We start from the raw sequence: 27,566 nt of genomic DNA, 5'->3' as shown, positions 1-27,566 counted from the left end.
GCACCTTCAGCCCTCAGTTATGCACCACGTGACGATCCCTTCTGGCACTTTAGGCAGTCATGGGGCACCTCAGTAGGCAGGTATAGGGCTCTGCTTGCTCCCCCCGTCCAGACAGCTCGCCCCGTCAGCAGGGGCAACGTGACTTCGCCCTACCCCAATCTGGGCCTACTGCACAAGCCGGTACTGCGGCACGCTGTCCGAGCGCACCGACGGCGCTCCATAACCTCTGCACATGCACGCAAGGAAGATGGCTGCGCACGCATCTCCTATTGGCTGCACCGCCCTAGGCCTCAAATATGGCCCACACCTCCACCGCTCCAGCAGGTCCGCTGCGCGCGGTCACCTTACCGCGCTCTATGGTCCCCCACAGCCTCCGGACGACACTCGCAGCAGGCAGCTGCGGAAGATCACCAGCACCGGCTCTCGCGCCTGCCACCAACACCGACCTGCGTTGCGAGAGGTGGGCGCGTGCGGTCCAAACACCACTCCTCGTCGCCAATGTGATGGTGGTGAGTACAGATGGGGGCAGGTGTTACGCCAGGGCCTGAGGGGGCTACAACTGGGGGTACTGCTTGGGAGGCACTAAGGGAGACACGGCCACTCAGTTACTCGGTCCGCGCCGTCAGCCATGTGCGCTGACGTCGCCATTTATTTATACTCCTGGTCCGAGCCCGGCTGTAGTGGTGATGTAATGCTTTGTAATGCTCATGGTAGAACGGGGGCTTGTAGAATGTTATTAAGGTGATGTAATGTTTTGCTTTGACTAATGGAGTGTTCTTGTGTCCGAGGTTCGTTCAATTACTTCAGTTGCTGAACGGACTCCGGACTGCCAGGACACTCTTAATTGTGGGGGAATTACTTTAATGGAATAAACATACATTTCTTGTATATGTAATGTCTCCTGACTCATTACATATTGGTGACGATTGGGATTTTAATTCACCCAACGACCCATGCAAAGATTATTTTTTTTCTGTCTGGAATGGAATACATTTTTACTAATGAGTACGTAGATGGAAGTCAGCTGACCAGGGCGTTGACTGTGCAAGTGTATTGGAGTGGCCGGGTGGCTCACTAGTGTTCACAACTGGTAATCTTGTATATGTGGCCAATAATGTAAACTTGCAGGACGTAATCACTATTACACTGAATAATATCAGTAGCTCTGGATGATTTTCATTCAACATAGTTAGCTTTTATTACAGAAAAGGTTGGAGAACCCTGGGCTAAAAAATAAAAACGCACTATTTTACACTGCCATTTTTTGCAGTATTATCCTTCTACCTATGTTTTGTACTCGTGTGTAACATGCACCCGTCACTTTCTCTTGTAACACACTGTTTTCTACCTCTTACATTTGGTTGCTTTCGATACCTGCACAAGTGCCACCAGTGCCTATGTAACGTTTGTTCTTGTGCTCGAGTGTCCTCCTTATATTGCAGTATTATACCTTTATGTTTATTTTGTACGCTTTTGTAACCGGCACACGTCACTTTTTCCTCCTGTAATGCACCGTTTGCTACCTCTTGTATTTTGTTGGCTCACGATTGTCACTTTTGTAATGCACCGTTTGCTACCTCTTGTATTTTGTTGGCACACGATTGTCATTTACCTCTTGTATTTTGCTGGCTCACAATTGTCAATTTTGCTTCATTTAATGTAACGTTTGCTTTTGTATTTTGTTCACATGTAATGTTCTCATGTATCAGTTCTGTTCCTATTGTAAAGCGCTCTGACATCTTCGGGTAAAGCCCGCGCTATATAAAAATGCATAAATAAATAAAACTAATGTTCTAATTCGTCTACCATGGCAACAAGCAGCCCATCAGCCGGTCAAGAATGTCTGGGCCAGTGTGCAAAAACATAGCAGACTCATTCTGGAAACGTAACGGAATCTTCTTCTGGTAAGTATTAACCCGATGCGGCTACGAAGCGCCTGCACGCCCAACATCATCTATCCCCACACGGCAATAAAATGACCTAGAGGCTCAGGCTAGGAGAAAGTGAAACCAAAATTGTCTCAATGGTCAGAGCCTGCTCTCTACCCCGCCCATACGAAAGCCCCTGGAAAGCGAGACGGCAAATAAACATCGGCTCCACCCGAAGCTCTCCCCCAGCCCGATAAATCTGCCGGGCACCACGCCCCCCATCACCAGGGGCGACCGACGAGGCAGCCTGGAATTGAAGATTCCGCGTGCGGCTAGAGCAGCCACTTCCGAGATGATCACTTCCGGAGCAGCTGGGCAGCGTTTCCGGGGCGGGCTATTTTCTGTTTCTAACCAATTATAGGGTGGAGAGACAGCGCCGCTCCTATTATTAGTCTCTTATCACGTCAGTTGTACTGTTTGATTGGCCTTCCCTGCCGTCAATTTATGAAGTACACTATAGTCGAAATCAATGCAGACTCGGTGATAGGATTTTTAAGAGTCACCGGCGGGAGTTAGGAGGTAAGACCTGTCAACAGAGCTGCGAGGCCCTGATACCCATGGCGCTTAATTTTGGCTGAGTACTGACAGTAAATTTGACGTTGTCACTGTTTTGGCGCTTAATTGTCGAACCGTTGTTTAAGTGGATGTATTGGGGTGAATAGATAGAGAATAACATATGGGAGGGTTGGTGAGCGGGTCCCTTTTGTAGAGATTTGTGGTGCTCTTTAAGGGATTCCACAGTTGCTGCGTTGCATTGTGATGAAGTTGGCGGAGAGATTCCAGAGTGACAGGATGTTCGGGCGGCGTTTTACGCGACCGGCCCCTGGAAGTGCCTTACTCGGTTTCCCTGGCTTGGATGCGCCGCTTTTCCTGCTCCGGACGGGCGGGACTCCAAGTAACATAATAAACAGGGCTGGGTCCTGTTAGACCTTCTCCCGAAACACCATTTGGCGCCATTCCACCCACTTTTCATTCAAAAATATTTCTCTTACCCTGTACTTGTTTTTAGAGTGAAACTGTCATGCGACTTCCTTACTCACACAGTTCTTTAGTACATACCTGCAGAATTAACACACGTCCTGGCAGTCTATAGAAATAGTGTTTGAAATCACTTATTTGCTCAGCTCGGAAGGAGACTGCTGCAGGCAGCTCCATGCACTCCACTGTACAGCGTTGGGGTGGCCAATATATGTATTTATATGACCAAATGTCACTTAAAACAAAGATTTTATTTGGGATACAAGTTAACCCGCAACAGTTTCCTTCTGACCTGAGCAGAGAAAAGTATTTTTAAATGCTACTTCTGTATACGGTAGGGTAGGAATACCTTCAAGGGGTTTTGTTATTATACAATTCACATAGAATTTCAACAATATTTGAGGTCCTTATATGTATAAGACCAATAGTGCAAAGCAGCAATCTCAAATTTTTATGCAATTTATATAGGTCACTACAAGTAATCCAGAAGAGAGGGAGAAGGTGTGTATGAAAAAGTTCGTATTTGATGCTCCAAAAATAAATTGTTTTTTTTAAAAGGGTACAGAAATATAACAATGTTATAGGAGAAAATGATTCAAGAATGACAATCAAACAAAAACTCTCTATAACAATTGTAAGCGCTTGTCCGCTTCTTCACAGTTGATCAATTATTTAAACAGACAAAGCGTATATGTCGACGTTTCGGTCTCTAGTCTTGAGTTGAAGAGACCATCCTCAGGACATATAAATCATATCTGGAAAAACCCTGAAAAGACAGAGTTGTAATTAAAAAACAATCTCAATCGCCTATACTGGGATAAAAATAATTTTAACTACTCTTCTATACATATCACACCATCCCCCTCTATGTTTAAAGACAATCATTCGACGTCTAACTGAGTTCAAATGTACATTGAGCCAGCAATTTATACATCTATGTAAGCGTTGTTGCGGAACTTTGTTACACAATACATCTAAATTTCAGAAAATTATGCATTTATATCAACTTTCCATCACAAGCTGGGCATGTCTATCATGACAACACTATAAAAAAACAATTTATTTTTGGAGTATTAAATACAAACTTTTTCATACACACCTTCTCCCTCTCTTCTCTTTTGGATCACTTGTAGTGACCTATATAAATTGCATAAAAATTTGAGATTGTTGCTTTGCACTATTGGTCTTATACATATAAGGACCTCAAATATTGTTGAAATTCTATGTGAATTGTATAATAACAAAACCCCTTGAAGGTATTCCTACCCTACCATATCCTTTGCCCAAACCCTCAAGGGTATATTGGGTTGCTCATTTGCCATTACTTCTGTATACTAGCAGCACATGTTCGATATGCACCTACACACTAAAGACCTCTGGGAGTAAGTAAGTGGTATAACCGTGATGGTTGGACGTTGTTGTGTATATACTGTTCTCGTGGCCCTACTTTGGTCTATGGATTACCTCTGTGGTTTTTACATACTTGTATGGCAATCTGGCTGTGCCAGAAGTGTTGCTTTGGCAGGTCAGTACATGGACCTTTTTCTAGGCCTGTTTTAGTCTTCTTGGGACGTTTTTTTGGCTGATTTCCATGTTAATACCCCAAACACAGCCTGCAGCAAGTCCTAAACCTTGCAGTCTCCCAAACCTTGCAAATCACTTATACACGTGCCTGTACAAGATCAAAACTGCTCTGATTTGCAGATGTGGGCCGCTTCTTTTTAGCTATTTGAGTCGCTAACGAAGGCCACTTTTATTTTGGTACCTGGGTCTATTTTGTGTCCCATCCCAACCTTGGCCTCTTTTGTGTCAGTCCAACCCAAGCTTTGAAAAATCCACCTGGTCTAGCGAGTCAGATTTTACCAGGGTGTGCTTTTTTTTTTTAGTGCCCACTGTCCCCCGATCTGGCAAATAATAGGTGTTCTGTTCAATCAGAAAATGAATAAGGAATATAGATGCCTTTAAATCCTTTATTATTATTATTTTTTTTAAATCCTGTGTCGTTTGCTGCATGTTCAAAGACAAAGGTCATATGCCAGCCTATGCCTTTTTTACAAATTGCAGCTCATTTTATCGTGGATATCTGTGTCTGTCTTTAGACGATTTTGTAAAGTGAACTGTCTAGCATTTGGGATGGGGTGCAGGGAGTGTAAAATAAAGGCTGTAGAAAGTCAGTTTTTCTTCTAACACACAACATTTACATAGCTTGCTAATGAACTGTACAACTGTTCCATTATACATCGGCAGTTAGGAAAGCTTTTTTTTTTTTGTAATTCTGATTTGTGATGGAAATGATTTTCGTAGGATAATAACAAACCAGAACACTTTATTTGGTGATGTGAAAGTGTTAAATATTGGCCGAAACCCGATATGGCACATTGTACACTCTATAGTTCTATCAGTAAAACTGCATGTGAGTGGGAAAGATTGTGGCTGTTTCAATCGGAAATGTGCTGTTTGTAAATGTCAGTGTGCTGCTACAGAATGCTTTAGTAATATGTTTATTAAAAGTGAGAGACTTTAAACAAGAACTGAAAAACCTGCTTGCTCCAACCCTGATGACAATGCTATTAGTGAATTAAGAGGAAAGTCCGGGGTAATCTGTACCCTACATGTGGGCTAGATTCTTATTACACATGTAGCTAAAGTTTAGTCTATTAAATCAAACAAGAGTTTTGTATCGCAGACATTCTGAAAGCACATATTTGATGGTGCTCTTATATGTGATAATGAAGAAAAAGGCGACTTGGTGAAATAAAACGTTTGCCTAGGATCACACGTTTTAAGACCGGTTTAAGGATCAAGTGCATTACATTTGGGTTGAGTAGATTATTCAAGTCACTAGATCTGTAGGTCTGGTAATATTTTTCGGGGACTGCAACCCTGCCTCTGTATGCCAGTGCTACTGTGCTAAAGGCCCACCCTGAACACAACAGTTGCTATTAGCGAGCCATGCCTTGCAGAGAGGGTGCTACTGTAATTCTTCCATCACATGCAGTGAAAAGGTGTGATGCCCAGGCATGTACCCCATTAGCCCTGGTGGCTAAAGCACAAGCGGAGTTAGAAAGAGTGCTGTGTAGAGCAGTGGTTCCCAAACGTTTGACTCCTGAGGACCCCCATTGAGTCACCACTGGAAGCCGGGGACCCCCAAGCAATTTGTATGAGTTAAATTTCAAATATTAAAACAGTAATTTGAAGAAAAAAAACTCGTGTGCACACAAAACAAATGCTCAAAGTTTCCCCTTGTGGTGTGCACTCTCAGTGGGTGACATTGACGAGCGGTCTAGCGCTCCGGCTGAGTGGAGGGACGCCTATTTAAGGCGACCTACCCTGTGGACTGCCTTGAGAAGGTACCCGCGCTGCATCACGCTCTGCACCTTAAGTGCCGCGTTACTATTTTTAATCCGACCTTTTGACTATCTGTGTTATTTTTAGTTGCATTTTCCCCTGGTTTTAATGGGACTCACTGTACCCCCCTTACCCGCACTGTAATGGGCTCCCCACCGCTGTTCAGCGGGTCCGGTTCCTGGGGTGGGATTTTCTTTTGGCGCCATCTTGGAGTGGTGTGCACTCTCAGTGGGTGACATTGACGAGCGGTCTAGCGCTCCGGCTGAGTGGAGGGACGCCTATTTAAAGCTCCCCTCAACGCGCAGCGGGCGCGCCTTCGCGGCGCCTGAGTTGTGCCAGAGTCCTGCCCGTCAGCGCTAAGGAAGCGCGGGCCGCGGCGGGACTCTATGCTTCTTCCTCCTCATCATGACATCGCCTATGATCAGGTATCAAAGGGAAGATTTGCTGGCCATTCGGGGACTGATCACTGCCTGTAATCTTCCACCAGTGGCCCCGACATGTGGTCCATATCGCTGTTCTTGTGGTGGTTGGGCATTGGACACCCCCTCGCGCATTCGATCCTTGGATTTGCCATCTCGGCAGAAACATATGCCAGGAGTGCGTGATCTAAACATCTGGAACTTGAATGTCAGATCACTGGTAAAACACTATCAGGAGATATATGATCTTCTTAAAAAAGAGTCCCCTGATGTGCTGTTTCTGACCGAAACTTGGCTGCAGGATTCGGATTCTTCCATACTTAACTTGGCCCTTCCCCCTGACTATGCTATCTTTACTCTTAACCGGGATACTAGAGGAGGGGGAATTGCGATGGCCGTTAAGTTGTATTATCCATGTGAATGGAAAGCCCTTAAACTTCCAGGGTGTGAATGTGCATTTTTTAGAATTTCGTTTAACCACCACTTCTCCTTCTCTGGCCTTTTAATATACCGCCCTCCGGGTTGCGATGCTGCCTTTAGGGCTGCTCTCCCGGATTTAATCAGTACGGAGGCACTAGGATGTGCGAATTTTAATGTCCTCGGTGACCTCAACCTCCATCTTGACTGTCTGTCCTTGTCCTCTATCCGGAGTTTCTTGGCTGATTTAGAGGCCTTGCAGTTCTCCCAGCTGGTGACCTCCCCCACTCATCGAGACGGTCACATACTCGACCCGTTCTTTACCAACTTAGAGGGAATTAGAGTACTCTGTCCTATCCAGATGATTTGGAACGACCATATGCTGGTGAAAATGATTCTTCCCATGTCGGAATCTCCTTTCATATCTCAGGACAGAACAATTCTTAAACGACATTGGAACAAACTAAAATTGGAGGGCTTCTATCATTTGTTGGAGAAAGTCCCCCTGGGCCCTGTCACCAATGTTGATTGCGGATATGATTCCTTTTGTGCGTGGATTTCCCGCGCCCTTGATTCCTTGATCCCTCTGGTATGGTCTAAACAGTGCTCAAAAGAGCATAGTCCTTGGTACGACAGTACCTTAGTGTCCCTTAAAAGAGCCTGCAGGCAGGCTGAAAGGCTATGGAGAAAATAGTTTGATCCTGAGCTCAAGGCTTGCTACTTCGTTAAAACGAAGATCTATCATAGAGCGGTATGCCGAACCCGCGCAGCCTATTATGCTCAAGAGTTTCTGAATAGCCCCAACCCTTCGAAACTTATATTCAAGGTTTTAAAGGACCTCATGGCTAAGAGGACAACGGCTGTAGAAATATGCTCGGACTCCCATTGTGAGGGTCTGGCCTCCTTTTTTCCTCGAGAAGGTGCAAGCCATCTATCGAACCTTCCCTACGGTCTCGGCTAATCCAGAGCGAGCCAGTTGTATCTTGGGAGATGGTGAGTGTCTTGACACCCTGCCTTCCTTGACAAGGGAGGCATTTGATTCCTTGAGTCTAAAAATTAAGTCGGGTTCTCCTGCAGATCCGCTTAAACCGGCTCAGCTTAGGAATGTGCTGCCGCTCTGCAGCAATCCTGTGTTGTCTCTGATCAACCTGTCACTATCCTCAGGTGTAGTGCCTATTAGGTGGAAGCAGGCCGTAGTCACACCCATTTTGAAGAAGGCTACCCTTGATCCTCGCAAGCCTGAGAACTATCGCCCGATCTCCTTGCTTCCCTGGGCCACAAAAGTTGCTGAGGCCCATGTGAACGGCATCCTGGCAGACCATCTTACCAGAGCTAACATTCTAGACCCTACTCAGAATGGGTTCCGTGCGGGCTACAGTACGGAGACGGCCCTACTTGCTATGGTCGAACACCTGCGTTCTGTGCTTGATGCGGGTCGGACAGCGGCACTATTACTATTAGATCTTAGTGCCGCGTTCGATACGGTCTCGCACAGGATTTTACTTCAGCGACTCGAAGTAGGAGTCAAGGGCTCTGCCCTAGGCTGGTTTCGATCTTTTCTCACGGATAGGTCTTTCCAGGTTGCGATCTCACCCGGCAAGTCCAAATCTTACCCGTTGGCCCTGGGGGTCCCACAGGGGTCATCGTTGAGTCCCACTCTATTTAATCTTTACGTGAGGCCGCTGGCTGCGGTCGCCAAGCAATGGGGCCTGACGATGGTCTCATATGCTGATGACACGCAGCTGGCGGTCACGTTGAGTGGGGACTCTGATGTGGAGGCTCTCAGGTTCCGTGACGGTTTACGGGCAGTGGCCAATTGGATGAACTCTAACTGTCTCCAGTTGAACACTAAGACAGAGGTCATGGTGGTCGGCAAGCAAGTGGGGCTGTGGGGTGACAACTGGTGGCCTTCTGAACTGGGTGTGACCCCCTCTCCTGTATCGGAGATAAAACATCTTGGGGTCTGGCTTGACCCAACACTTAGTTTTACCTGCCACACCAAGAGGGTGGCGGCCTCCTGTTATGGCATTATTAGAGGACTTAGGCCTATACTCAAATTCTTCGATGCCTCCACCAGACAGCTGGTGGTTCAGGCATCAGTGCTGCCCCGGCTGGACTATGCCAATTCGCTTTTGGCTGGGATAAATCAGTCTGAACTCACCCGGCTGCAGCGAGTGCAAAATGCTGCAGCCAGAGTAGTGGTAGGTCTGCCTAGGCGGTGCTCAGTCTCAAAAACGCTGCACTCGCTTCATTGGCTCCCCGTAAATCAGAGGATTAAATTCAAGGTTCTCTGCCTGGCATTTAAAATCCTCAAGGGTATGTCCCCCCAAATCCTGGCGAATCTTTTAACACCTTATGTTCCTCTGCGAACTTTGAGATCTCTGGGTCAGAACCTGGCAGTGGTCCCGCGCTTCAGGCTGAGTAGAACTGGCGGCCGCTCCTTTCGAGTGTTAGCAGCGAAGTGGTGGAATCTTCTTCCCTCTGAGATCCGGGCAATGGATGACCTTCTTCAATTTAGGTGCGCCATCAAAACCTTCTTGTTTGTTTATTCATAGGCTGTTTTCTGTGCCCTCTCTCTTTTAATGTTGTGTTGTGTTTGCCTTCTCATAGCGCCAGGACGCCCCTTCGCTGGGGCAGCTGTGCGCTGTATAAATAACATAACATAACAGTACTAAGGATTTTGGGGCCAGATGTACGACCATTTCATTTAGGGCCTCGCAATTGGTGGCACATTGCGAGTGGCAAATTGCGGGTCGCAAAATGAAATGTTCAACAGTGTGTTTAACACTGTTTGAGATTCCCAATGGGGTCGCAAATTGCGAGGCTCATTAATATTAATGTGCCTCTCGCAATTTGCGAGCCCATTGGGAATGCCAGCCCTCCCAGGGAGGGTGGCCTGCTGGGCTCAGCAGACCACCATGTCTGGGACTGCTTTTAAATGAAGCAGTTAAAAAAAAAAATGCAGCTCCTTTTCCATGCATTTAAAAAAAAAAAAAAAAATGAAACGTTTCATTTAAAAAAAAAAAATGAAACGTTTATTTTTTTAAAAAATAAAATGAAACGTTTCATTTTTTAAGGGCAGGCAGTGGTCCCTGGGACCACTGCCTGCCCTTAAAAAATAATTTTTCATGCATTTTCAAAGGGGAAGGGGTCCCCTGGGGACCGCTTCTCATTTGCGAATGCATTACCATCTACTTGAAGTAGGTGGTAATTATGAGTGTTTTGGGACCGCAATTGCAATCGCAAAACATTTGTACATGGTTTTGAGACTTGCTATTTGGAAGGGAATGCCCCTTCCAAATAGCAAGTTGCAAAACCTATTTGTCGAGTCGCAAAAAAAATGCGACTCGCGGAATAGGTTATATACATAGCCCAATAGGTTTTTGCATGCTCAATTGGATTCGCAAACCCATTTGCGCATATAAAAACGGGTCGTACATCTGGCCCTTAGTATTTTATATTGAAGGAATAGCCCCTCTGTCAAATATATTTCATTTGTTTTATAGCATCTCTCATACCATTGTAGGATGTCAGAGCACTTTACATCACACACATATAGAGACAATGAATCATACATGTAAATCAGTGAATAGAAAATGTTACATAAGGTAAAGGGGACTACAAGGTGTAGTATTCACGTCATTCAAACTGGTAGCATTTTTAAAGAGTGCTTGGTCTGGAAAAGCACAAACTCGGGATTCAGAACATAACACAGTGGTCAGCACTGAGTTTAACATTAAAAATGAATTAACACCCAAATAAATCTTTTTAGCAGCATCAGGATAATGAATGACTGGGAAAAACATAAGTTACTAACTGGTACCATGCAGTTTGCAAGCAGCTCTTTGATGACAGTTTATAGGTCCCTCTGCTAAATTACGATTGTCACTTATGAAGTGCACAGTAACAAAAGCAGTAACCACTGACCTATGCACATAAAAAACAGCTTTTTAAAATGCATGTTACACATTCTTCGCAGTAGGCACAGTAACCCTCTGTGCTACATTAGTTAGGTCAAAGCTGCCACTGAACAAAACTCTCATCTCTCTCCAGCAGGTACATTAATCACTGGCTATTATCTTGACACTTTTATTATTGCTGGAAAGCTGCTAAATATACAAGAAACTTTGCTGTGCTTTTAAAACTGCTGCCTGTGGACCCCCTGGGAATGTGTCGCGGACCCCAGTTTGGGAAACACTGGCGTAGGAGATGATGTTGATGTCGTGTGATCTTACGATGTCTGCGAGTGGTGTCATGTAGATGTTGAAGAGGGATGAACCTTGAGGTACTCCGCAGATGGGGTGCTTTGGTTGTGAGGAGAAGGGAGGGAGGTGGGCACTCTGGGTGCATCCCATGAGGAAGGATGCCATCCATCGGAGTTTGTCTGTGATTTCACCTCAGCGACTACTATGGAGGGAAATTCTTGAGGAATTACTCTTGGACTTTTCCTCTGACGTTTTAGTTGTAAATTGCATACTGATATCGCTGCATTGACTGGGGATTCAAGTGCTATTAAGAACTCTTCTTGGAACCCATACTTTTTTCACCATTCTCGCAGGTATCTGGGGATTTCCCAGATCACAAGGCCTTTGGGAGGGGTTCCAAAGAGAGCCTGCTCCAAAACTCTATACTTAATTCTTGTATGTATTCAGGTTGAGCATATTGGAGCTGATGAGCAGGTATGAAGAGAACTAGAACTCTTCATCAGCTAGTTGGCTAGCTTACAGCAGTACAGCAGTATTCCTCGACCAGCAACTGTCTTTTTGGAGTCCTATGATATAAACCAAGCAAAGTTTCCTGAAAGTCTCTGCTCAACGCATGATATACGTTTGGGAAATTATTTAGCAACCAAGTCTTTTTTGCTTGAACGGGGGGCTGCCCCAAGATTGCACGGCAAAGAAAACGTTCAAACAAGGGACACAAAATTGCCCCATAGATTATGTCTTCATGCCTGCATGGAATTTTAACTTCATAAAGGGCTTTAGAGTAAACCATACAGAAGGTAGTGACCATAATATTTTAGAGTTGGAGCTGGTGTACCTCCATCAGTCTGCCTGTGAGAAAGTAATCCTACAACAGATGGATTACCCAAGGCGTATTTTAACACGGTTAACAGAAAAATATATAGAAAAGTTAGCCAGGCTACAACAAAACATTGTTCTAGGAACTGTAGATGGATCAAACCTGACTTGGTACATTGAAAAAATAAATCAAGTGGTACAAAGTATCAAGGTTGAACTTAGAATATATGAAAAGGCCAGCAAGAGAAAACTAATTTCACAGGCCAAGCAAGGTAACTGGTTTAATATAGACTGTTTAAACAAGAAAAGAGAACTAAGGAGAGAACAGCGCAGCTTGAGTAATAAAATTGATACAACTAGGGCAGAAAACCTAGCCAATTCATAAAAAAGGGGACATCTACGCACCCAAGAATTATAGATTAATTAACCTACTTGATATTGGTGAAAAGATATTTGGTAAAATAATATTAGGTAGGTTAAAGACTTGGGTAGAAGAGGGATCAATCATCCCAGTTGAACAAGGTGGATTTAAAGAAGGCCATTCTACAAAAGATCATTGTTTTTCCCTATGGGCCTTAGCCCGGAAATCGATAGAGCAAAATGGGAAGTTACACTGTTGCTTTGTCGATTTTCGGGCAGCATTTGATTCTTTGGACTGTAGTAGACTCTGGGAAGACATGATAAGATATAAAATCCCAGCTGGCCTATTGATTATCTTAAGAGTTACATAGTAGGAATTGGGCCCAGATAATCAGAGATACCCAGGGCTCACTAACTCATAGGATAACTGTCGGGAATGGCCTAAGACAGGGGTGTGTTTTGGCACCCCTGTTATTTTTAATTTTCTTGGCTGATCTCCCTATGACATTAAAAGTTGAAAGAAGTGCAAGCCTAAGAATGAGCGGTCGCAAAGTATCTTGTCTCCTATACGCAAATGATTTCGTGATCGTGGATCAAACAGAAGTAGGACTCCAAAGGAAACTAAATGCTTTCAAACATTACTGCGATAGTCAATTATTGACCGTAAATATGGAAAAAACTAAGGTCTTATGTTTTGGGAAGAGTAGAAAGAAGTTTAATTGGTACCTAGGCCACGACAAACTAGAGGCAGTTAAAGAATATAAATACTTAGGCCTCTGGTTTGATAGTGCGCTAAAATGGCGCACCCACTTGGAGGCACAAAAAACAAAATCCTTTTCGTCAATATGTGGGCTAAAAAAGTTTAATAAAGAATATGGCGATATGACACATAGACCAATGCTAAAGGCATTTGAAGCAATGATCCCCCCCGCAAGTATTGTAGGGGGCAGATGTATTATACTTGAGTGGTAAGCAGGGGTGGGATCGAGAAGAAGGACAAATTTCGAAAATATTAATGTCTCTACCTAGCTGCACAATGGTCCAAGTAATCAGAATTGAACTAGGGATAACTTCCTGGACAGTGCAGGCTCAAATGGCATTGCTACGGTTTTGGAAACGCCAGGACCCTGGAGTTGCACAGAAGGTCTCACAATGGTGTAGAGAGGAGATCCAATCAAGTCGCCTTGGTTGGGCAAAGGATGTGAGAAGAACCCTTCAGAAAGTAGCAGGGAGCCTTAATGTGAGACTCTCCCAGCACTCCTTGGTGGCCGAGTTTACAAAAAGAATGCTTAGGGAACAAGGTCAGGCTTCCTTAAGGGCCCAGGACCTTGACTATATGTCATTGAAAAAATCGGTCCAGTGGTTAAAGAACTCATGGGAAAATAAATCCTGCTTTCCGTATTTGGATGTATTGCCCAACCAAGGGTTAAGACATGAGATCTTAAGGACCCGAGTCGGGATCAATCCTTGGAAGATAGACGGAAAATAAAGTCTGTATTGATTGACCCAGATGGTATATGTAACTGTGGGATAGGTTTAAGAAATGACATGTTGCACATATTGCTTGACTGCACATTTGTCCTTGCCATACAGAAACAGTTTTTACGTCCAATATTTTTATCACATAAGATAAATTCACTTGCCCAAGCGGCTTGCCTACTTACAGATATGCCATCGCTGGAAATTGCAATAGGATTGGGAAAATTCCAGAAGGCTATAAAAGAATTTGTAAGGGAAAAACTATAGAAGGGGCAATGATTTTTATAGTTTATAGGACTCCCATAAAATGTGAGTTCTTCTTCTTTTTTAAATTTAGAGTGTTTTGTAAATTGTGTTTAATGAACTGTAGGTCCTGAGGGTGTTACCTTCTTTTAATATGCATTGTATTTTAAATATTTATTATGCAGTAGAAATTAGATTGTTTACACTATATGATCTTGATTGTGTTTTGTACTGTTTAAAAGGATGTGGTCTAAATAAACAAAGTTTCTCTCTCTCACTTATTTGGCCTCAAACTGCTTTTGCTCTTCAGTGGGGAAGCTGTGGGATCACTTGACTGGGAATTTGCTAAAGCCTTGTCCAGTTCAACGAAGTTAGTAGCCAAGGCAATCCTATCCTTTTCTGCTGCCAGGCTCCAAAGAGGGAGTTGCACTAGCCTCTACACCGTGCTGAGACACTGAATGACTGCTTCCATTTTCCCATCGTCTATTTAAGTTTCGAGTCTGGCCACTTTGGTCAAGTATTTTCTGGTCCAGCGAGGCTTTATTTCGTGCTCTGCTCCTTTTAAGCTTAAAGGTTTCCAATAAGTGCAATCCTTTCATTTTTCATCTTTATACTCCAGTTGCTTTTTTTGGTTAAGCGGTCCAGTCTGTATTAGCATGCTCTAAAGCTGTAGTTTAACCCTGTTTAGCAAATCTTCAGAGTTTTAGGTCTAGTTCTAGACCGTGGTGCTCCATATCCTTTTTTCCATTGTTTCTATCAAGTCCTTGATGTCTCTTTGAGGCAATTATAAGATGGTGCAATAGGCTTTTGTAAGGTGTTCAGGTCTAGATTTTGGGTCATTAGCTTTTTGATTATGATGGGCCTGTGGAATTTTGCTCTTTGAGTTCTTCTAAGTTTACTTTTCAAAGAACTGCAATCTCCTACTGTGGTATTAGTAGGTGTCGGTTTTACCAGCCTGTTACTTTTTTTCTCCATGTTTTTAATAGAGGTTTTTTTGTTTTGGTAGTTTACATCAGTGGGAGTTGAAGTATTGCAGTTTTGTGAGTTTTGGTCCTTTTCCTCCCTTAGCCACTGAGTTGCTGGTTATGTTTTTACTTACGGTTGATCAACCTGAGCGCTTTTTTACGTGTATGTATAAATATGTATCTTTTATTTCTTTAGCATGAACCTAGTAAAAAGGCAGTGGAATGGTGTATTTAGTCAACGATGAGCTTAAAGTTAGCCAGTTATAAGAGAGGATGCAGAGTTGTGAATAGTTAAGGCATTGTGATGTGGTGTGTTTTTAAAGGGATGACTTTTGAACTCTTTCCTAAATTGGAGCAGGGTTGTGGCGTCCTGATGGATACAGTGATGTTTTTCTAAGTAGATCCTGGGTGTATAAATGAAAACTTTTTTTCTTTTCTACACCTTTTTTGTAGGCGTGTCAAGAGCCACCAGAAATAGAGAGTTTGTCTGAAAGATAAGCAGGGTTGCTGGTTGTGATGGCTTTGTAACTGACCCAGCTGGTTTTGAAGATGGTGGGGGCTGGCAAGGGGAGCCAGTGTAGTTTTATCAGCATGGGATGAGCTGTGCTGCAGCATGTAGGATGCCTCTAAAAGGTGACGGTGTGTAGTTTTGGAGGCAACAGAGTAAGGCATTGCTGCCATCCATATTCGAGAGTTAAAGGGCATCAAAGCATTTTTGAAGTTACTTTCAGGAAGAAAGTGTTGAGGTTTGAAGCCATCAAGATTAATGTCATGAATCCAGGTTTGTACTGTATCTAGCTTGGTGTTCTTGACAGCTATTAGCAATTCGATTTTGGTCCGATTGAGCTCCACGTAGTTGCTTAACATTCAGGTCTGGATGATGTGAAAGCAGTGTTTGTATGTGTATCATCTGAATATTGGTGAATCTTGATGCTGTTCTCTGAGTACAGCACAAGGCGGCTTCCATGTAAAGGTTGAAGGTATCCGGATACGGTATGGAACCCTGGGGACTCCACGTCATGGGGATCTTTTGTGGCCTGGAGGTACCCATGTGTACAAACTGGTGTTTGATTGAAAAGGTAGGAGAAGAGCCAACAAATCCCATTCTTAACTCGAGGGTACATAAGAGGGTGGGTTTGTTTACTCTATCAAAGGCAGCTGAGAGGTCCAGCAATATCCCGAGGCAAGGGTCCTCTTCATCTATGGTCAAGAGGGCATCGCCTGCGATGTGTACGGAGGCAGGCTCTGTGTTGTAGCTGGATCTGAAGCCAGATTTACTCCTGCCGGAGATGGTTAGCAATGATGTAATATTGGATTTGAACATAGACAGCTTGCAGATGAATAGTATGTGAGTGATGGACAAGTAGTTAATGAAGTTATCGGGTTCTGTTGGGACAGTTTCTCCAACTCCTTAATTAACCTACGTCTTGAGAGCTTCTGGGAAGATGCCTTTGGTAAGGTAACCATTGACAATGGAAAGTAGGTGTAGGAGAGTATTCCTAGAGAGTGCTTTGATGAAGGAGGATGGTAAGACATCATCTTCATAAGAGGCTTTGATGGAGTAGAGTAAGTCTGCCAAATCTGAGAGATATGGCGCTTTGGATGCCGACCATTGCTGAAATCTACGGGTAGGAGTGGGTGGGTGAGACAAAGCAAGCTTAGTATTGTCTATGTGCTGTCGGATCGTCTGTAGTTTGTTTACTAAAGAAGAGGTTGATGGCATTACACTTTTCTGTGAAGTGAGGAATAGGTGAGTTCCCCAGGGGTTGATGCATTGCTTGTTGTCTTGTACAGCATTCCGCTTCTGTTTGTGGCTCAATTATCTGTAATTAATACCACCAGTGGTCAACCAGAAAGTGTTGCCCACTTTAATGTAGATGTTTCGAGACAGAGCAAACACAAGATGTTGGATGGAGCGCTGAAACTTTTCAGACACTCCCCTCCAGTCACAGATTGGGGTTGAATCCATTATTGTTCTTTATCTCACTTCGCCACCCCATGGGTCCCTTGCTAACTTTGCCACTGGATTCAAGCTAGCCTAGCTGATATGGGGTGTTACCCCAAAACCGGTCCCAGGATGCTTGTTTCCGGTCCAGGTAATTCCTGGCTTGGAAGTTTGGGCTGTACTGTTCCCATGAGGCACAGTGTCAAGACTGATGTGCATATGGCTGGGTATGAACTTGGGTGGCGAAGTGAGCTAAACAACTATGATGGATTCAACCCAGATCTGTGACTAGGGGTGAGTGTCTGAAAAGTTTCGCTTTGTTCGCCCTAAGTTGGCCGGGTATGCCCAGACGTGGGTTCCTTGCTCACTTTGCCACTGGATTCAAGCTAGCCTGGCTGATGACGGCTGATTAGCCAGAAACCGTCCCAGGATGCTTTTTTCCGGTCCAGGGAAGACCGGGCTTGGCAGTTCGGGCTGGACTGTTCCCATGAGGCACAGGGTCAGACTGATTTGCATATGGCCATGTCTGAACTGGGGTGGTGGAGTGGGCTAAAGAATAATGATGGATTAAACCCAGAACAGTTGACTGGGGTGAGTGTTTGATTTGCTCCAACGCTCCGTCCATCATCCCCTTTGGTATCGCTTTGAAAAGTTTCAGCACTCTTATCATCTCCTTGTGTTTGCGATGTCTGGAGACGGAGCCACACTTATCTAATGTTGGAACGCAGCACTAGAGTCCAAATGTAACAAGGCAACTTATGCAGCGGGATATTTCCAGTGTCAAATTATTTTAAAACTTTTGATCTGCATGAGCAGTGCATTTCTTTTGCTATGATTGCTCCTGCTGCAAGTCCCGTTGTGTAGTATTTCCCACTCTCACTGAATTGTGAAATTACTGCTTTTCATTTGTTTCACAATATTAATATAACATTTCTTGTGCATTATGTTTTAGCTTCCTACAGCAAAAATGAAGACTAGAGCTAAAAGGGCTGCTCGCCCTGCTGGTACCAAAAAGGTAGCGGCGCCTGAAGTAAGTGACACGGATGTCGAAATTCCTGTTGATGTTTTAGAAGAGAGTGGTATAGCAGCAGAAGCTCCTGCTGAGGACCCTGAAGAAAGGTGCATAAGTGTGGAAGCTCCTGCCAAGGACTCTTCAGAGAGTACCACAACTATTGACTCACTTGCCGAGAACTGTAGAGAAGGTAGCACAACTGTGGAAGCTCCTCCTAAGAACTGCGAAGAGGGTGGCACCACTGCGGGAGCTCCTGCTAAGAACTGCGAAGCGGGTGGCACCACTGCGGGAGCTCCTGCTAAGAACTGCGAAGAGAGTGGCACAACTGCGGGAGCTCCTACGAACTCTGAAAATGAGATTCCCATGTGCTCTATAGCTGCTGATGAGAGTGCCGTAGGTGAAAACATAGCTGCAGAAGCTCTTGTTGGAGACCGCTTCAGACCAATTTCAGTCAGTACGCAGGAGAGTGTGATCGTTATTAGTGACGACGATGAAGCAGACTGCACACTTGGCCTTGGAAATTCGGTACTAATAATAGAGGAATCCTATGGTAAGTGACAACGATTTGTCATTTTCAGCAATCACGGTTCTGTGGTAATCTTCTAATATTAATTAGCAATGCGGGGCTGAAATTACTAGCCACCATGTATTTGTGTTCGAATCCAATAGGCAATCAAAACAAACACTCCATTATAAAGATTCACACCTAGGTAGGTAATGTTCTTGCCACTTCTGGTCCGTCAGTGTCAAATAAATGTAATAATTAAGCCTACTGTTTTTTTTAAATGTAATTACAATTATACTAGGACCAATGTGCAGATTAGTTTTCCTGTATTTAGAAAATGCTCTTAAACAATGTTGAGTTAAACTAGGTCACCCTTCGACATGCATTTTCTTATAGCATATATTTTACTATACTTTCCTTGCCCGTACAAAAGAACAATCGGGGTAGGCGGACGCTAGTAGACATTGTCGTAAATCAACGATCATTTTGTTTGCATATTTAGGCTACTAATTTGCATGGAGCTTTCTCCTAAGTTATTAATCTTTTTTGCAAATGTGGCAACTGTCACTACTAAACATGCTGCATTTTGATTGGTGCCTAGCTGTTCAGTATCTACATAATAGACCATTAGCTAATCTCTTAGACAAGCTTCATCACTTTTCACATATTAATGTCTTATTCCAATTACAGCTGCCCATAAAGATGACAGAGAGCTAATAAAGTAACATAATGTTCACCTTCCTCCCAGAATGAGCCTAAACAGGGATACATGTTGCTGTAGAAGGTAGCTTTAGAATCATTCACTTGCCTGTGCAGAAGGCTTAATATATGTACATGAAAATGGTTCTTATGTTGGCTACTACAAGTTCCTGAAGTAAACAATGCCCGAAAGCATTCCTTTGAGTTTGTATATTTTTTTTAAAGGGTTCCAATCCGTTTTTAGTCAGTGGCACTGTTTACTATGTGTTTTACTTTATTTTGTTTTTAAAAAGTAGTTTCATTTTTAGGTTGAACCTAGCGTTGCAGTGCATGCGCTGCTCGCATTGCGAGGAATGCTGAAGTAGGGTATGTTTTAGAAGTGGAGTGGAAGTCCCGCCCATCTTTTTCGTAGGCTGGCATCATCGTCCATGGTAAATGCTGGCTTCTGATTGATAATGAGGCTTCTTATTCTTAGTCCGACCTTGTTACTGCCCTATCTCCTTTTGTGACCGCCCATCAGGACTGGATCTTTTACTATGGGCGTTACACTGTCTCCTTCATTAGTCGGTAAGCACTATATTTCTTTCACAATGGCGACAGCTTTTTCCCAAATGTTAGTAGTTAAAACACAGTGATAGATGTTCAAACACTGTAAACGTATGGGCATCTGAGGAGAAGTATTGAAGTAAAGTATCAATTTTAATTAACATTTCGGGTCAGTGCGAGTGAAATGCTTTCCTTGTTTAAACAGTCTTACAGGGATGATATTAATACACAGTCCGAGACTACCAGGAAGAAGGATGACGTCAGGCTCCCATGGTGCCTTGCGATAAGAAAGTCGTATTTTGGTGTATCAACGACTACATGAGCCCTGCACTGGAAAAAGGGGACTGTCACTGTGCCCGAGCAGTGACTGCAGCCTTGTTATCCGAGAGTTATGCATATGCGGGCCAAGCATAGCACTGTTAATGACTGTTACTGCACAATGCATGCAGCCATTGCAGTGACACCGGCGTCCCTTTCAGCAGCGCCAAGTTATTAGTATATGGGCCATGCTCAGCACTGTTCCTGACTGCTGCTAAACAGTGCAAGTAGCCAGCACTTATAGAGACTGCCAATGAGCACTGCATGGAGGCTCCCCTTTAGTTATGCATTCGTGGGTCATGCTGCTCACTTATGCAGACTGCCACTGTTCAGTGCACGCAGCCTAGCCTAGAGTGAAGCATACATACCTCACACATACCACTTATGAATGAATGAATGATTACATGCTTATATAGCGCATGGCTACCCGGAGGCATCCTAGCGCTTTAGACCAAGGACAGGCAATCACCACTCAACGAAACAGATAGGTCTTCAACCGTTTCCTGAAGGCAAGATGGTTAGGTTCGAGCCGAGTGTTTTCTGGGAGTTGATTCCAGAGTTTAGCTGCATGAAATGGGAAGCATCGGCCACCCATCCGTGTCCGCCTAACCCTGGGAACTGTCAACAGATTGTGATGGTTGCATCTGAGGACTCGAGGAATCTGATGGTGAATAAGCATAGGGCGTAGGATAGCCGGGCCGTTGTCTGTCATTGACTTGTGGACCATACACATGGCCTTGAACCAAACCCTTTCCTGCACCGGCAGCCAATGAAGAGTACGCAGAGCAGCCTTTGCCGAACTGTTTCTTGGGACATCCATAAGCAAACTGGCCGCACGGTTCTGGACCGACTGTAGAATTTTAATAGTGCCAAGCGGTGCGCCCAGATAGACCGCATTAGCGTAATCCAGGCGGGATAAAATAAGTGACTGGACAAGGAGGCGTCTGGCCTCAGACGGAAGAAGGGCCAGAACCTTCCTTAAAAGTCTGAGCAAACCATAACATGTCGCAGCCACCTTGCGCGCCTGCACTCGGAAGCCCAGGGTAGAATCGAGCCAGACACCCAGGCTTTTGATTTGATTTTTTGGAGTAGGAGGGGGGCCAAGACAGTCGGGCCACTAAGGATCGAGATTAATAGGGGCCTTGTAGCCTAACAGCATGATTTCAGTTATTGAACCATTCAGCTTTAGGAAGGAGGAGTCCATCCATGCAAGAACCTTAGCAAGACAGGGAGACAGCTTGTTTATCCCTGAATCCGCAGTCTCTGCCCTAGCAAGGGAAACGACCAACTGCGTATCATCGGCGTAGGTGACCAACTGAACTCCCCAGGGAAGAACCACGTCAGCCAAAGGCCTCATGTAGATATTAAACATGGTAGGGCTCAACGAAGATCCCTGGGGAACGCCGAATTGCAGGGGGGAATTGTTTAGACCTTGCTTCATCTTCAAAGACTGTAAAGGTTCTATCTGAAAGGAATGACCGCAGCCGTTTAAGGGCAGTCCCTGTGACTCATACCTCCCTCAAGCGTTGTATCATGAGTAGGTGATTTACCGTGTCGAAGGCTGCGCTGAGGTCCAACAGGACCACTGCAGCGCAGCCTCCCGCATCCACAAATTTCCTGGCTTCCTCGACTATCGTGACCAAGGCGGTCTCAGTGCCTTGCTTACTTCTAAATCCCGTCTGGGTGGGATGCAGACTGTCATTGAGCCTGTGCCCCATGTATGCCGGACACTTGGCTAATCTGAATGCACTGCTCAGCAGCAGTCTGTTTAATAACTATGGCTGCATGCACTGCCACACAAAGCACTTATGCAGACTGCCATTAAGCAGTGTATGCAACCTAGCATTCATATCCGAGTCACTCATAGCATATATACGGACTGAGCACTGCATGAAGCCTCCCCTTCAGTTATGCAGTTGTGGGTCATGCTGATCACTTATACAAACTACCACTGTGCAGTGCACGCAGCCTAGCCCAGCATGCACTGTTAAGCAAAGCACTTATGCAGATTGCCACTGAGCAGTGTAGGTAGCCTAGCCTCAAGTTGTGCATACGCAAGTCACTCCCAGCACATATACAGACTGCCACTGCATTGCAACTGACCATTCGATTATGCATTTGAGGGCCATGCAAGTCACTGCGTGCAGATAAGCCTGGAGTTAAGCATACATGCGTCCCACATACCACTTATGCAGACTGTCACTGAGCCTGTGCCCCTTGTATGCCTGACACTTGGCTAGGCTGAAGGCACTGGTCAGCAGCAGTCTGTTTAATTACTATGGCTGCATGGACTGCCACACAAAGCACTTATGCAGGCTGCCATTAAGCGGTGCATGCAGCCTAGCATTATTCATATGGGAGTCACTCATAGCACATATACAGACTGCCGCTGTGCACTGCATAGTAGAGTTAGGCATGTGTGGATGATGCATAGCACTTACACAGACTGCATCTGTGCAGCATTGCCTCAACTAATGTATGCAAATTAAATCACAGCGCTTGCACAAACTGTCACCCTGCTATTGCATACAACTCAGCATAGAGTCACACTTGCATGCCCCTTTACACTGCGACAGAACACCACACTAGGGGGCATATTTACAAGCCCCTTGCGCCGCCAGTGCGTCACTTTTAATATAGGAAAAATTGACGTACTGGCAGCGCAAGAGGCTTGTAAATAGGTCCCTAGGACTCTTTCAGGTGAAAATGCTGTTAGGCAGCTTTAGGCTGTCCCTAAATCAGTCAATGAAACCTACTGGGGAGCAACTCGCAGAGATCACCAAAGCCAGTAACAGGGCATCTACGACAATAGCTGGTACAAAAGGTATGGATATTTTGTTAGTAATGTAATCTAGTATATATTTTAAAGAGCTAAAATAGTTAATGACAGAGATCCCGGCCTATTATCAGCTAGCCTTTTCAACATCTGTTTTCTCAGACTATTCATCCTCTCGCGCTTAATTCCTCCTCAATTTTCAAATGGCAACATTTTAGTAGATCGGAACTCTAGCCAATCACGTTGTCCCATGCTCAAAATCTTGACACGAAGATTCTTACTTCTGCTGTCATTGGCGGCCCAGATGGGTTGCTTCGCATCAGAAGAAAATCTATCTTTGAACGCACTGTGAAGGACGCTTCGCGTCTCTTAAGTAAGTTTTTGTACCATACCGCTAGAGCGGAGTTGAGTAAGCTGGGTGCTTTTTGTGAACGTATGATAGTTACAGTGCTTCATTATATTGCATTATGTTTCAGCTGTTTACATAATCTACTTTCACGCCGTGAAACAAACATGTGAGTGCTTATATATTTTTATGTTTCAATGCTTCTCCACCAGAGCACGCACACTGGGTGCACTTTATGATCACTTTTCTCACTGTAATTGAAACGCGAAACGTGTCGATATTGTTTTTGTATTTATATTATGTTTGAAATAGTTTAATACTGAATAGATTATTAGTTTTGCCTTGCTCCTAGCGTGAGGTCCCAGAAGAAGGGCTACTCAGCCTGAAATGCATTGGACCCAAAGATATGGCTGTTGATTGAACAACACTCACCTTTAAGATGAATTATTTTGATAAAAACATGAATTTATAAATAAAATAAGATACATTTTTTGAAAAAAGACTTTCATGAATTTGTGATCGACATTTAGCTGGTTTGAGTCACTCCAGCAACACAAAGTGGAGCGCCAGGGGATGCTTCCAATTTCCGTTGGGATCACATGTTAATTGTTGAAAGAGACGTCCATGACGAGAGACGCCACCCGGGCAGCACCCTCTATATTTGATTAATTGGTTGAACTTTCATAATTAATTTTACTAGGAAACTGGAGCTGTGCACTTCTCCTTCCTTCTGTTAACATTTTAGTAGAAACACAGTTTTTAAATGTGGGACAGTAGATTTTTAGTAGATTAAAAGAAAAATGAAATATCCAAACAACTCATTAAAAGGGCCTCACAACTGCTAGCAACACATGTCAATTCATTTTAAATATGAGATAAGTCTGCAAATAGCTTTTTACATCTCTAAAAATCTACTATCCCACATTTAAAAACTGTTTCTACTAAAATGTTGCTATTTGAAAATTGAGGAGGTATTAAGTGCGAGAGGATGAATAGTCTGAGAAAATAGATGTTGAAATGGCTAGCTGATAATAGGTCAGGATCTCTGTCATTAACTAGTTTAGCTCTTTAAAATCTATTCTGGAATAAATTACTAACAAAATATCCATACCTTTTAGTACCAGCTATTTTCATATCTGCATCAACACCTCAAAACTTGTTTACTTCAGACTGGTCTAGAGGAAAATCTTCAAACTGAACATGCAACATCATGGCGTCCATTTCGTTATGAATACAGAATGTTAGTTATATAGTTCAATAAAAAATCTGGGTTGGAGTAGACCTCTGGCGAATCAATGTACCTGGAGAATTAATGTACCAACTGCTGCTGTTGCTGAAAATCCATTTTTCGCTCGGCCTTTCAGACTTAATTCTGACATGGATGAAGAAGATATTTGAGAATTTACAGAAATAATGTCCTCAATTTAGCTTCTGGAACACCTGGCATTGTTCCCATGAGAATATCATGTGACTTCATCAGCCCACATGCCCTCCCCTCCGAGAACTACCTCCTACTGGGAGACCTCAACTTCCACCTGGAAAAGATAAACGACAACAACACCACCACCCTTCTGGACAACCTGGCCAATCTCTGATTTAAACAACTTGTTGACACCCCCACCTACCTTGCCGGGCACACGCTCGACCCAATCTTCACCTCCAGCAAACACATCTCCTTTGACCACACCACAGCTCTCCATTGGACGGACCACAGCTGCGTTCACTTCAACTACAAAAAGACCACGACCCACGACCCCCCCACAACCTATTCCCTGAAGAAATTGGAACAAAATCACCACCGCCCAACTCTTCACTTCGCTCCACCAAAACCCCCCTGCCATATCTTCGGACCCAAACCAAGCAGCCACCAACCTCACACAATGGATCACCCTCAGCGCCAACGAACTAGCACCCTTGAAACACCATCAAATCAAGCGAAGCACCAAAAAAGCCCCCTGGTTCAACGATGACCTTAAGAAATCCAAGAAATTATGCCGCACCCTCGAAAGCCTGGAGAAAAAACCCAACCACTGACAACCTGGCCACCCTCGAACGCCACCCGCAAACACCACCAACTGATCCGATCCACCAAGAAACCAGCATTCAAAGATCGACTAGACAACAACGCCCAAAACAGCAAGGAACTTTTCAACATCGTAAAAGAATTTACCAACCCCACCGCCGGCACCAACGACATCACCCCCTCCCAAGACCTCTGCGACTCTTTATCCTCATTCTTTCACAACAAAATCGCCGACATACATAACCGCTTTGAAAACCATTCCGAAGAGCAGTCCACTCCACCCACCTCCGTACCAAAACAGCACTCTAACAACCTTGGCGCCTGGAACCCAATCACTACCGAGGACACCATCCGCCTGATGAACTCCATCCACTCTGGATCGCCAACCGACCCATTCCCCCACCACATTTTCAACAAAGCAGACTCCATCATCGCACCCCATCTCCGCGATGTCATCAACTGTTCCTTCGACTCCGCTACCTTCCCGGAAAACTGGAAACATGCCGAACTCAGCGCCCTTCTGAAGAAACCCACAGCAGACCCCTCGGAACTAAAGAACTACCGACCCATCTCGCTCCTCCCATTCCCTGCCAAAGTCATTGAGAAAGCCGTCAACAATCAGCTCGCCGCCTTCCTTGAATCCAACAAATCCCTCGACCCCTCACAGTCCGGCTTCCGAGCCAAACACAGCACCGAAACCGCCCTCATCGCAGCTACAGACGACATCCGAACGCTACTGGACAATGGTGAAACAGCTGCCCTCATCTTACTTGACCTCTCCGCCGCCTTCGACACAGTCTGTCATAGCACCCTCATACAACGCCTCAGCAACGTCGGAATACATGGAAAAGCTCTGGACTGGATCATCTCGTTCCTCGCCGGAAGAACAGAGAGTCCGCCTCCCCCCATTCAAATCAGAGGCCACCAAAGTCATCTGCGGCGTACCACAAGGATCATCACTCAGTCCCACCCTCTTCAACGTTTACATGAGTCCCCTCGCATCCATCGCTCGACAACACAACCTCAACATCATCTCCTACGCAGACGACACCCAGCTGATCCTCTCCCTCACCAAAGACCCAAACACCGCCAAAACCAACCTACACGAAGGAATGAAAGAAGTAGCTGAATGGATGAAGAACAGCCGTTTAAAACTAAACTCTGACAAAACGGAAGTCCTCATCTTAGGATCATCCCCCTCTGCCTGGGACGACTCATGGTGGCCACCAGCCCTGGGTACAGCACCCATACCTACAGATCACGCACGTAACATGGGCTTCATCCTAGACTCCTCTCTCTCGATGACCAGACAAGTCAACGCCGTCTCATCATCATGCTTCAACATCCTACGCATGCTCAAAAAAATCTTCCGCTGGATCCCCACCGAAACAAGAAAGACAGTCACCCACGCACTGGTCACAAGCCGACGACTACGGAAATACCCTTTAGGCTGGAACCACAGCCAAACTACAGAAAAAACTCCAACGCCTCCAAAACGCCTCAGCCAGACTCATACTGGACATCCCCCATCAAGCCCACATTTCCGGTCACCTGAAAGACCTCCACTGGCTCCCCATCAACAAGAGAATAACGTTCCGTCTCCTCACTCACGCACACAAGGCCCTCTACGACCTAGGACCCGAATGCCTCAACACACGACTGTCCTTCTACACACCCACCCGCCATCTACGATCGTCCAATCAAGCGATCGCCGCAATTCCGCGCATCCACAGGTCCACCATGGGGGGAAGATCCTTCTCATACTTAGCGGCCAAGACCTGGAATTCTCTCCCCACCCACCTCCGCCTCACACAGAACCACCTCTCCTTCTGAAAGCAGCTAAAAACCTGGCTATTCGATAAGTAATTCACCCATCCTCCCTCAAGAGCCTTGAGACCCTCTGGGTGAGTAGTGCGCTATACAAATTTCTGAACTTGAACTTGAACTATGTGAGGAAACCAATTTCTCTTACACACAGTTTTTCGAATCCCAGCACACGGTCAACATTTTACACCTGGCGAAATAACTTGGAACTCAATGCAGTTCTTAAAATTAGTGTGCCCCAGCAAACCCATTATTTATATTGTGACAGAAATCTGTTATCATTCTTTCTATATTCTCGTCTTTGTAAGTTTCAAAAACAGGCATTCTCTAAAATACATTTCAATTGTACAAAAATGCAAAGCCTTCTCGCCCAAAAAATATCCTCCATCTATGCTTCTTGTACTCTCCCACTTA

The 27,566-nt window shown here is 44.7% G+C and overlaps 1 protein-coding gene across 3 annotated transcripts in view; it reads left to right on the top strand.

Moving 5' to 3' along the window:
- Window positions 1–2,315: 2,315 nt before the first annotated feature.
- LOC144785991 (uncharacterized) overlaps window positions 2,316–27,566 on the top strand; it is a 324,665-nt gene continuing 299,414 nt past the window's right edge. For 2 of the 3 annotated variants that reach the window (XM_078664895.1, XM_078664897.1), the window contains exons 1-2: window positions 2,316–2,447; window positions 18,056–18,665. In XM_078664895.1, the coding sequence (XP_078521021.1) occupies window positions 18,071–18,665 (595 nt within the window). In that variant the 5' untranslated portion in view covers window positions 2,316–2,447; window positions 18,056–18,070. The remainder of the gene's footprint in view (window positions 2,448–18,055; window positions 18,666–27,566) is intronic. The other variant, XM_078664896.1, reaches the window with a different exon arrangement.

The sequence above is a fragment of the Lissotriton helveticus genome, chromosome 10, assembly GCF_964261635.1.
Source record: "Lissotriton helveticus chromosome 10, aLisHel1.1, whole genome shotgun sequence".
In the NCBI taxonomy this organism is placed as follows: domain Eukaryota; kingdom Metazoa; phylum Chordata; class Amphibia; order Caudata; family Salamandridae; genus Lissotriton; species Lissotriton helveticus.
Note: the sequence above shows the minus strand (reverse complement) of the source record. Positions and strands in the feature narration are given on the sequence as shown.